Genomic DNA, 12,751 nt, shown 5'->3' on the forward strand with positions numbered 1-12,751 from the left:
TTTATGCATCACAGAGCATGGTCCAAATCCTAGAGTCCTGAATGAGTTTTCACTTGTCTTTTCTCAGACAAAACTGCCATTTGCTTCAATAGAAGTTTTGCCTAAGGAAGGCTGAGTTAAAAAGCGAGAAAGGACTTCAACATTGTAAGTAACTAGTGTGTGGGATTAAAAACATCCTGTATTAGTCAGACTACTCCCCATTTCTCTTATCTTTGAGCGCAGGCACCTTAAAAGTACATATCTTCCCTTCCATGTCTTTTGGAAGAGAGCAGTATCTCACTCTACCAACAGCTGAGTGATGGATGCTGCTACCGCCCCCTCCAAGAATTGATCATTCCACTAACGCTACAAGACATGTGTGGATCTGAGATCACAATCTTTTACAAGAATCTACATAGAATTCAAAATGGGTTTATAAACTCACTTACATAAGCCACAAAGGGTGTTTCCCATGTCCAAAAGTAGATTACTCCGTACAGCTACGTGCTTGCCAAAAATGGCACTTAGTCAAGTAAACATGTGTAGAAGGCCAGTCCGTTGCTCTTTACTCTGACTGAAGTCAGCAGGAGTTGCATCTGGGTATGCAGTTTAGGATCAAGCTCTAAATGTTCAATGTGCTGAATTAGGGGTATCCCACATTCTAAAATTCTTGAGTAAAAAGAAATATCTGAAGGAAAAAGACATACATATACCTTGAGTTTTTTCCAATTACATTTTGGTTCAATCAAGTTTATAGATTTCTCTATACTCCTGGTTCACGTACTAAAGCCCATCGGCCAATAGCTCAGCTTTACAAATTGATACCCCTTTAGTCTCTTCACACTAATTTAGTTACACTACACTCAGAACACTTTTCTGAAGATTCACCTGTTTTAAAACCACTCAGACAATTTTTACAACGTAGAAAAAGACATTTAAAAAGGAAAAGGGTTGATATTTATGTTCTAAAATATGGTCTCTCTTTGTATTCATTTTAAAGGAAACTTCACTTTAACTGATTGTGGGCTCCTTCTCTAGTCTGGCTGACCTGTGTTCAATCCAATACTGGAGGAGAGAAAGGACTTTAAACTACCTTCAAATGTCCTGATCCTGGGGCCATCCTGGCACTAGTCCCCTCCCCACAGTAAGGTCTATCTTGTGCTGTCTTCCCACAGCCCCAAAGAGCTGTTGCTGCAGCAAGAGATCAGCTGAGTGCAGAGACAACTTGGCTATATCCTTGTTCCCTCCTTCAGCAGTCTACGTCAGCTGAAGCTATATCTACACTACAGAGACTATACCAACATATATCCACCAGTATAGTTATGCCAGCATAGCCCTGTAGTATAGATGCAGCCTACATGCACAGAAAGGGTTTTCTGTCAGTGTAAGAACACCACCACCTCCCTTAATGAAGTTAGCGATGTTGACAGAAGTATTCTTCCATTGGCATGAATAAATCTACACTAAGGGTTTGGTCAGCATAGCTAGGTGGGTCGGGGTTGTGGGTTTTCTTCACACCCATGACCAACATAGCTATGCTGATACAACTTTTCAATATAGACCAGGCCTGCATTTCCTGCTGCAGAAAGTGCCTGGGAAAGCCAGGTTTATGGATCATTCGTACTGCCTGAGTGATGCAGTGGGGATGCCCTAGAGCACCTGGCTCTGCATCTATCAACCAACAGTGCAGAAAATGTCTAACAATCGATAGCAAAACATGTGTTTGCATTACAAACACTTTAAAATATTATGCCAGATGTGGCCAAATAGTGTTTTCTGTTAGGTTTCTGTGACACTTTCCAAAATGTTACTGATGACACCTACACTCTAATCAAAATAGCAGGGATCTCTAGTTTGAAATCCCTGCATTCAAAAGACCAGTCACTTTTGAATGACTTTAGACAGGTATTCATGAAGAGTTACCTTGTTCTCATATTAATCTGTAAATATATGTATTATTTAAAATTAATAAGGTTAACCCAGAATGCTGCAAGAAGTCATCTGTAGGCAGAATGCACTTATCGATGTTAATGATACCATGACAACCAGATAATCTGGATCTATGGAATAGATGACAATATGAAATGATTTGAACAAAATCTCATAATTGTGATGACCAATTTAATTCTAGTAGGCATTCCAGCAGACATTTAATAGAAAGTTTATACAAGATCATGTAAAGTCTGTAAACTATAATAAATGTACCATTAATGTACCAGGTACATTTACAAACTTACTGAAACAGGTATATTGTAAGCTTCATTATTTGGCCTTTTAAAATCACGCCAGGAATTGAGATATCAAAGAATTTGAATAGCAATTTGTCAAGGAATTTTAGAAAAAGGAATCATAGTAAAATTCATATCAGGTGTGTGCCCCATTTTTAACACAAATTATCTGACAGCTTATTATGTGCAAAGCTAAACGTTTTTAATAGTGTAAAATTGTGGTCTGACATGTAAGCTGCTACAAAATGCATGTCCAAAAGTTAGATAGAAATAAACCCAGGTTATAGACTCATAGACTCATAGACATTAAGGTCAGAAGGGACCATTATGATCATCTGGTCTGACCCCCTGCATGCTGCAGGCCGCAAGACCCTTCCCTGGACTCTACCGTTGAAGTCCCCAATCCTGTGTTTTAGTGACTTCAATCGGCTGAGACCCTCCTGCTAGTGATCCCTGCCCCATGCTGCGGAGGAAGGCGAAAAACCTCCAGAGGCTCAGCCAATCTACCCTGGAGGAAAATTCCTTCCCGACCCCAAATATGGCGATCAGTAATACCCCGAGCATATAGGCAAGAGTCTCTAGCCTGACCCTTGTTGGCCATTATGCTGTTCATGTACCATTGCTTGGTTTTCCTTGGCTACTATGTTTTACCATTAAACCATTCCCTCCATAAACTTATCCAACTTAATCTTAAAACCAGACAGGTCCGTCGCCCCCACCGTTTCCCTCGGAAGGCCGTTCCAATATTTCACCCCTCTGATGGTCAGAAACCTTCGTCTAATTTCAAGCCTAAACTTCCCCCCGGCCAGTTTGTATCCGTTCGTTCTCGTGTCCACATTAGTACTAAACTGGAATAATTCCTCTCCCTCCCTTGTATTAACCCCTCTGATATATTTAAAGATAGCAATCATATCCCCCCTCAGCCTTCGCTTTGTCAGACTAAACAACCCAAGCTCCTCTAATCTCTTTTCATACGACAGGTTTTCCATTCCTCTGATCATCTTAGTCGCCCTTCTCTGCACCCGTTCCAGTTTGAGTTCATCTTTTTTAAACATTGGAGACCAGAACTGCACACAGTACTCTAAATGAGGTCTCACCAGCGCCTTATACAACGGAAGCAGGACCTCCCTATTATGCTGACTGGGAGACATTAGCTGAATACATTTTCTAAATTTAATCTACAGCTCTGAACCAAACAAAGCTCTATGATAATAATTTCCTTCAACTGCAGTGCAAAATTTAAAAACGTCAACATACACATTTTAACCACAGGCAATCATTTACATTCTGGAAAAAAGTTTATATGGGAGCATTAAACACTGGTAGAATCAAAGGAATATAATCCTCTTTTAAAGCAAATATTTAAAGTTACCCGGAATACATTTTCAAAGCAACGTACAGGGATTTAGCTGTGTGACTCCTGTTAATAACAATGGATGTTTCAGAGTGCTTTGAAAGTGTACTCACAGATTAATATTTTGGTATGAAAAAAAAACTTTTTATTTGTATCTCTATTTATTATACAAATCAGACTAACAAAAATATGCATCTCCAAGATGCATTAAATTGGAGTTTTCATCTTGGCTATTAGTTTTCTTTTTATGATCTTCCTATTCCATAGTTTAAACTGAGCTTTAACTAAAAAAAGAGAATCAGACACAAAAATATTCAGTAATAAAGTAACAAGTCATATCCCAGTGCAACATATATCCCCCTTACAGTTCCATATGAAAAGCACATACAACTGAAGAATTGTCCACTCTGCTCTACTGCACTCACACTTGACAATAACAAGTTCTTTGCTCTTTTAAAAACACTGAATTAAAAGCCGTCCGATTTAAATTTAAATAATCTGTCTGCCCATTTCTCTCTCTCCTCTTCTGCTAGCCTTGAGAATGTTCTGCCATATAATAAATTTGCCAAAAGCACTAAATAAAGTCTAATCCAGAAAAAATGAGGGAGACTTTCAAATTAAGTGCATGAAACCCATTGGCTTTCAATGGGGATTAGGCACTTAATTGCCATTTGTGCCTTTTGAAAATCTTTCCCTACAGACCTTAAAATATGTAAACTCTTCTTTATTTACATTTCCTACAGAATTTAAAAGGAAATGGTAACCATTCTAGAAGTTTTTTGAACCATCCTAATTTAATAAAGAATTTTCTATCTTCTATGGGTTTCTATAGAATGGTTCAAAAACCCTGATGTAGCTTTCTGTATTCTCTATAAAATTCTGTAGGTGTTTAGAGTAATTTCTATAGAAACCTGTTACATTTCTGTAGAACCATTGTTAGCTTTCTCTGTTGAATTCCACAGGATTTTTCCACATTAGACCCTCATGTTTCCATTTAAGTGCACAATATGTCTTACGTTGCCAAGAAATAAAAAATTGGTTTCACCAGTTTTGCCTGCAGCATAAGTTGTCATTACATGATCATAAGGGCACTACCCCTACTCTGGAGGGTATAAATGAAGATAAGAAAATAATGGCAACAATCCCTTCTTTTTAAATTATGGGTTTGTTTCAGATATATGATACTACAAATTTTAGGACCATTAGGACCAAACTTCTAAGTGTGTTTGGTGTTTTTAATTTATTTTACAATGTATACATTTTCCTCTCTCTTCCAGGAAGGCACAGATATACTAAAATAAGATGTAAAATAAACAAAGCAAGCACAAATATCTTTTCTTAGTTAGTTATTACCAACTAACATGTTGGTTTAAGCCAGCCTTCTTCCATAAGACTAAACCATGGGTGGGCAAACTTTTTGGCCCGAGGGCCACATCTGGGTATGGAAATTGTATGGCGGGCCATAAATGTTCACGAAATTGGGGGTTGAGGTGCAGGCTCCAGCTGTGGGTGCGGGTTCTGGGGTGGGGCCAGAAATTAGGAGTTCAGGGTGCGGGAGGGGGCTCTGGGCTGGGGCAGAGGGTTGGGATGCAGTGGGGTGGGTCCTGGGGTGGGGCTGGGGATGAGAGGTTGGCAGTGCAGGAGGGTGCTCTGGGCTAGGACCAAGGGGTTCGGAGGGTGGAAGGGGTATCAGGGCTGGGGTAGGGGGTTGGGACGTGGGAGGGGGTCAAGGGTGCAGGCTCTGGGCGGTGCTTACCTCAAGCAGCTCCCAGAAGCAGCCGCATGTCCCCCCTCCGGCTCCTACGTAGAGGCGCAGCCAGGCAGCTCTGCATGCTGCCCTGTCTGCAGGCGCTTGAGGCAGGGGCAGCATGCAGAGCCCCCGGCTGCCCCTACATGTAGGAGCTGGAAGGGGAACATGCTGCTGCTTCTGGGAGCCATGCAGAGTGGGGCAAGCCCCTGTCCCCTCTCCCTGGCTGGAGTGCCAGAGCGGGGCAAGCCCCAAACCCCACTCCCCAGAGGGAGCTCGAGGTCTGGATTAAAACATCTGGAGGGCCAGATGCAGCCCCTGGGCTGTAGTTTGCCCACCCCTGGACTAAACCCTAGAGTCCCCATCGTCACAACACATTTACATTGTGCTAATACTTACTGGCTGAGAAGCCCAAACTGCAATCATTTACATCCCTTTCAGAGACTACTTACATGCACGTTTGCAGGATCAGGCCTTTAAAATGAACTGGGCAGTGACCAGACCAAGTGCACAGTTACACAAGAAGCAAGGAAATATTATGCAAGACCACAGGAAGTTAGAGGAGACAGTATTCTGGGCAGACCTGGCAAGAAGTCTGTGTGAACTTCAGCTAACAAGCAAACTTAGGTCATTGGCGCCAAATTCAGCAGAGAGCATTCCCAATGCTGCAAAGGATAACACTGCACATGTTTTTGCCAGTAGGCTACACTCCAGGACATCATGTACCTGATGGGATACAGATAAACTCAGGTTTTTGTGTGTTTTTTGCTAAGTCTTAATTTATTTTTAAAATGTGGAGAGTATTTTCATTCAATATTTGTTAGAAATAGCTGAAGGCTTGTTTTCATGGCTGTCCTAACAGACCACTACTACTGCTCCTATAATTTTAGCTACAGTAAGTGGCCGACAAAGGAAACCTTTTGGCAATAGCTCAATTTTTTTATTTTTATTTTTTTGCCCCCACGTCTCTCCCTAGGTATACTCTGCTTAAAAATTATTTCCTTTGTAAGAACCAAATCCTCCAGGAAAAACATCAGATGAAGTCCATGTGAGTTTTGCTTGAATAAGGACTGCAGGATTTGGTCCCAATCCTGCAAATGTTCATTACCTGGTAGTACAATGAAGGAAAGATATTTTCTTCTTTGTTAATGGTTTATCTTTAAAACATTGATGACAAAGTGTTTGAGGTGGGAAGCTCCATTTTGATTTGCACACATGGCCAAATAAAAACACTGCATACTAAAGTGTCACACAGAACAAAACAATTGTGACATGAACAGTCTATTGGAATTCTCAATACACTCCATTTTATATTTCCAACCACCATCTAAACAACAATAGCTCTCTCCCTCTGGCAAACACACAATGAAATACACACAAACAACAGCACTGCCATGAAGAGAAGATTCTGAGAATTATGTTACTTGAGTAGTAGATCTGTATCGTCACCCTTGCGCAAAGTCGATTAAAACTGTTTCCATCATGACCGTTGTTTAAATAAGGTAAATATCAAACATACACAGATCCTAACCATACATTGCCGTCTGTAGTACACTCATAAAGAGGTTCCCATAACCTACCACTTTTGCAAACGCAATTAAACCAGCAATACAGAAAAGTGAAAATGGCATTGGTTACAGTGCCTACATTGTTACACTGGTGTAACAATAACCATGAATCATGAATATGACCACAAATCACAAACGAATACAACTGGACCACTCCAACCAAAAATATCCCTCTCCAAACAAGGATTAATTGTTTTGTGCCAGGAATCAGATTCCCCTGATGTCATGTCCACTGTCACTCTGGGAACTTCTGGATCCACAACTGTAGTTGTTGAGAAAATAATTTCCTATTCCAAATGAAGACCACAATTCCATTTCAAAATGAAGACTCAGCTTTGATGGGACCACTTATGTTTTAAAGTTAAGCATGTACTGCAGTACCTGATAATGGTCACAGTGCTAAACACCTTCCAGGATTCACTCTTAATATTCCAGCTAAGAAAATCAATTAGCTTTCATCTATACATGATGGCCATGCTGTTTTCTCCCACTAGGAATAGCCTTCCACTCAAAATGAAAGGGTAACAAATCATCACAATCACACAAGAGAGAGTAGAGAGATGCTTCCAGTTCAAATATCTTCTCCCATTTGTTCAAAAGATCAAAGCTCCAGAACCCTGAAGTTCCTCCTGAAATGCCAAAAAACAAGGAAAAGTATTTACCCACATCCACTTCTAGCAGATGCCAAATGGCAAGATGAGCCAAGTGCAAATGATACTCAATGATGATACTATCACTGTTGTATAAGGATCAAACTGGAAACTCCTCTATGGCTGCTTGATCTTCTATTTAAATGATTACGCTTTTTTAAAATCATTGGGTGTTAGGTGTCAAGCCAGCTGAAATCACTGTATAGTCATAATTTATATGGTTCATTCTTAGCTGTAATTTGGCACAAACTAGAATACACCTGCCACCAAAGACTAAAATTCTTTACTTTCTCTTTGGGGAAAATGTATCTTATTTGTTTCCAAATACTCAAATTTATATCACTAAGTGGCAGCCTTTTGTTTTCTCTTCAAATAATATATCTTATTCAATAGCCTCACTTTAAAAATTGCAGCAATTCTTGGCACCAGAGCAAGTGGAATGCTTTTTTTTTTTAAGGCCACGCATGACGCATTAAAATAGATTTGTCCACAAAGTGTTTTCTCCTTAAACTTTGATAAATTAAAATCCACTTCCTGCACAAGTAACAATATAAAAACAGATATTTGCTCTGCATTCCTTATACCTTACATAGCATTTAAAAATTTTGTTTGCTTAAACCACCAGTAAATAGGAAACTGAACACAAGTGGAATCATTGCTAAATTACCATTTGAGGGGGATAAGTTATACTTAATCTAAATTTACATGGGGCTTTCTTTAGTATTGCATCTATTATTTAGGCCCCAATCTTACAAACAGTTATGCAAGTGTTTAACTTTACACATCGGTTCTTGTTGACTACAGTGCAAACATTCACGTCTAAAGTTAAGCAGATGCGTAACTGTCTGTAAGATTGGGGTGGTTAGTTGGTAAGCTTTTGGGCCAGGGAACATCTTTCTGCTATATGTCTTTTGTCATGGGCAAGGGAGAAATTTTCCATGCCCCTAAATGGGGAGCAGGCTGTAGCTTTAACTGCTCAGTGGCTCCCAAGTAACTCAGCAGTGGAAGCTGATATGCAGATTGCCCTAATCCAGCTTCACAAGGAGGGTGGGTGCTTTTTACTCCCCACCCCCATCCCTGCACCTAACTCCATGTTCTGTCTAGTTATAATCTAGCCCCAAATGGCCAATTTCTAGTTCCCAATCTCTACGCAACAGCAAGGGAAGGGCTATGTATATGAGAGGTTTGCTTCTTCTCCTTGTCCTCACCTATTGAGGGGATTAATGTGAAAGGAGTGAGCAAGGTTAAGAATCTTGATATCACTTTTGATCAAGTCTTTTCGTACAAAGCTCCATGAGTTCAGACATGGCATGAAAGTGCTTTTTTCTGCTGAACAATTTGCACCAGATTTTCAAACTAATTATTATTTGTACTACTATGCTATGTACACATAGGAAGAAAATCACTACCACAGAGATCTATTATTATTTATAAGAACAGCCATATTGGATCAGACTAATGGTCCATCTAGCACAGTATCCTGTCATCCAACAGTTGCCAATGCCAGATGCTTCAGAAAAGTGGTTCTCAACCTTTCCAGACTACTGTACCCCTTTCAGGAGTCTGATTTGTCTTAGAGACCCCAAAATTTCACCTCACTTAAAAATTACTTGCTTACAAAATCAGACAAAAAACACACAAGTGTCACAGGACACTGTTGTTAAAAAACTGATTACTTTCTCATTTTGTCTGTATGAAATTTAGTTTGTACTGACTTTTCTAAGGCTTTTTGTGTATCCTGTTGTAAAACTACGCAACTATCTAGATGAGTTGATGTACCCCTGGAAGACTTCTGTGTACCCCTACTCCTAGTTGAGAACCACTGCTTCAGAGGGAATGAACAGAACAGGTAATTATCAAGTGATCCATTCCCTGTTGCCGATTCCCAGCTTCTGACAAACAGAGGCTAAGGACATTTCAGAACATGATTTTGCTTCTCTGCCCGTCCTGGCTAATAGCCATTGATGGACCTATCCTCCATGAACTTATCTAGTTCTTTTTTTGAAGTGTGTTACAGTCTTGCCCTTCACAACATCCTCTGGCAAAGAGTTCTACAAATTGACTGGCGCTGTGTGAAAAAAATACTTTTATTCATTTTAAACCTGCTGCCTATTCATTTCATTTGGTGACCCCCTAATTTAGGGGTCAGCAACCTGCAGCACACGTGCCAAAGGCAGCACGTGAGCTGATTTTTAGTGGCACTCTGCTGCCAGCCGGGATCCCGGCCGCCAGCCTTGCTCAGCCCGCTGCCGGCCTGGATGGACGGAATCCCGGGCCAGCAGTGGGCCCGGCAGCCAGGACCCCAGCTGGCAGGGGCTAGCAGACAGAACCCCAGACCGGAAGCAGGCTGAGTGGCTCAGCCCGCTGCCAATCTGGGGTTCCGTCTGCCACCTCCACTGCCAGTCTGGGGTACAACAACTCATCTAGATATTTGCCTAGTCCGTCGGCCCCTGTAAATGTAAAATGTATTACTGGCATGCAAAACCTTAAATTACAGTAAATAAATGAAGACTTGGCACATCACTTTTCAAAGATTGCCGACCCCTGCCCTAGTTCTTGTGTTATGGAAAGGAGTAAATAACACTTCTTTATTTACCTTCTCCACACCCATGATGATTTTATGGACCTCTATTAAATCTCCCCTTAGTCATCTCTTTTCCAAGCTGAAAAGTCCCAGTCTTATTAATCTCTCCTCACATGGAAGCTGTTCCATACCCCTAAACATTTTTGTTGCCCTTTTCTATACCTTTTCCAAATCCGATATACCTTTTTTGAGATGGGGCAATCAGATCTGCACACAGTATTCAAAATGTGGACATAACATGGATTTATATAGAGGCAATATGATATTTTCTGTATTATTATTTATCCCTTTCCTAATGATTCCTAACATTGTTAGCTTTTTTGACTGCCGCTGCACAGTGAGTGGATGTTTTCAGAGAATTATCCATAATGACTCCAAGATCTCTTTCTTGAGTGGTAAGAACTAATTTAGAAGCCAACATTTTATACATATATAGTTGGGATTATATTTTCCAATGGATATTACTTTGCATTTATCAACATTGAATTTCAATTGCCATTTTGTTGACCAATCACCCAGTTTTGTGAGATATCTTTGTAACTCTTTGCAGTCTGCTTGGACTTAACAATATTGAGTAGTTTTGTATCATCTGCATATTTAGATACCTCACTGTTTATCCCCTTTTCCAGATCATTTATCAGTATGTTGAACCGTACTGGTCCCAGTAACGACCCCCGGGGGATACTACTATGGGGGGGAGGGATAGCTCAGTGTTTGAGCATTAGCCTGCTAAACCCAGGGTTGTGAGTTCAGCCCTTGAGGGGGGCCATTTAGGGATCTGGGACAAAAATCTATCTGGGGGATTGGTCCTGCTTTGAGCAGGGGGTTGGACTAGATGACCTCCTGAGGTCCCTTCCAATCCTGGTATTCTATGATTTACCTCTCTCCATTCTGAAAACTGACCATTTACTCCTATCCTGTTTCCTATCTTTTAACCAGTTACTGATCCATGACAGGACCTTCCCTCTTATCCCATGACAGCTTACCTTGCTTAAGAGTCTTTGGTGAGGGACTTTGTAAAAGGCTTTCTGAAAATCTAAGTACACTATATCCACTGGATCCCCCTTGTCCACATACTTGTTGACCCCCCTCAAAGAATTCTAGTAGATTGGTCAGGCACGATTTCCCTTTACAAAAACAATGGTGACTCTTCCCAACTAATTGTGTTCATCTATTTGCTGATAATTCTGCTCTTTACTATAGTTTCAACCGATTTGCATGGTACTGAAGTAGGCTCTGGAGCCTTTTTAAACATTGGCGTCACATTAGCTATCCTCTAGTCATGTAGTGCAGAGGCTGAGTTAAATGATAGGTTACATACCACAGTTAGTAGTTCTGCAATTTCACATATGAGTTCCTTCAGAACTCTTGGGTGAATAGCATCTGGTCCAGGTAACTTATTACTTTTTAATTTGTCAATCTGTTCCAAAACCTCTTCTAAGGACACTTCAATCTGGCACAGTTCCTCAGATTTGTCCTCTAAAAAAATGGCTCAGGTTTGGGAATGTACCTGCCATCCTCACCATTCTGCCTAGAGGCCTCAACTAAAAGCCCTTGAAACAGAATGATATCTCCTGCACAGCTCTTTAAAACTGCACTGACCTTTCCATGTATATTGCCCTGGCTTTAGTTCAAATCCCTCTCATTGCTTCAGGTACATTTGGGGCTGCTCATCTACCTGTCCTGTGATTAAATATTATATAACAACAACAATGGGTTTGTCATCTCAAAGATATGTTCATTGTTTTCTGATCTCTTGCCATTTCCCTTGCTAAATGTCTCCTAAATTGCTCAAAGTCCCTAATCTGTACATTGATCCTAAATTCCCTCTAAACTGGGTTGCGGCAGGGAGAGATTCCTCTCCCCCCGGCCATGGACCCAACCCAGGCCAGCCACAGACCCACCAATGGCTGTGGGAGAGGCGCCCCTCCTCCGGCCCCAACCCAGCCCCGACCCGAACCCTGCCATGGCCATGGGAGAGATGCACCTCCCCCAGCCACAACCCAGCCCAGGCCAGGACCTGCCACAGCCATGGGAGAGACGCCCCTCCCCCAGCCCCAACCCAGCCCCAGCCCGGCTGCAGCCATGGGAGAGGTGCCTCTCTTGCGGTCCCAGGCCTGGAGCTGCTGAAGTGGGAAAAGGCACCCCTCCCCCGCAGCCCAGGTGCTGCTGCAGAGAAAGAGAGCTGAGGGGAGTCCTCTCTCCCCACTGTAGCCCCGGGGCAGCCTGAACCCCAAACCCCTCATCCCCAGCCCCAACCCAGAGTCTGCACCCCCAGCTGGAGCCCTCACACACACACACGCACCCCAACCCGCTGCCCCAGCCCTGAGCCCCTTCCCACACTCCGAACACCTTGGCCCCACCCCCACCACATGAATTTTGTTATGTGCATCAATATGGAGGTGATGTGTCACACATCACCTCCATATTGGTGCGCATAACAAAATTTATTTTGCACATGGGTGGGAAAAATTAGAGGAAACACTGCATTGATCTTATAACATAAGGGCCAAATTCATAGGAGATGCAAATGGTGGTGTAAATTAGTTATAAGTAGGTGTAATTTATACATTAAGGGATAGTAGGAAGTGGTATAGTAGGAAAAACAGTTATTGAGATAGCATAAGAAGGCAGTAAGGTA

The 12,751-nt window shown here is 41.7% G+C and overlaps 1 protein-coding gene across 2 annotated transcripts in view; it reads right to left on the reverse strand.

Moving 5' to 3' along the window:
• Window positions 1-12,751, reverse strand: part of EPAS1 (endothelial PAS domain protein 1) — a 157,875-nt gene that overhangs the window by 125,956 nt on the left and 19,168 nt on the right. The window contains exon 1 of one of the 2 annotated variants that reach the window (XM_054023330.1): window positions 429-638. The exons of the other annotated variant lie outside the window; for it this stretch is intronic. Coding sequence (XP_053879305.1) covers window positions 429-430 — 2 coding nt within the window. The 5' untranslated portion in view covers window positions 431-638. Of the gene's footprint in view, window positions 1-428; window positions 639-12,751 lie in introns of those variants that run through there. 2 annotated transcript variants of the gene reach the window in all.

Source organism: Malaclemys terrapin, chromosome 3 (genome assembly GCF_027887155.1).
Source record: "Malaclemys terrapin pileata isolate rMalTer1 chromosome 3, rMalTer1.hap1, whole genome shotgun sequence".
NCBI lineage: Eukaryota > Metazoa > Chordata > Testudines > Emydidae > Malaclemys > Malaclemys terrapin.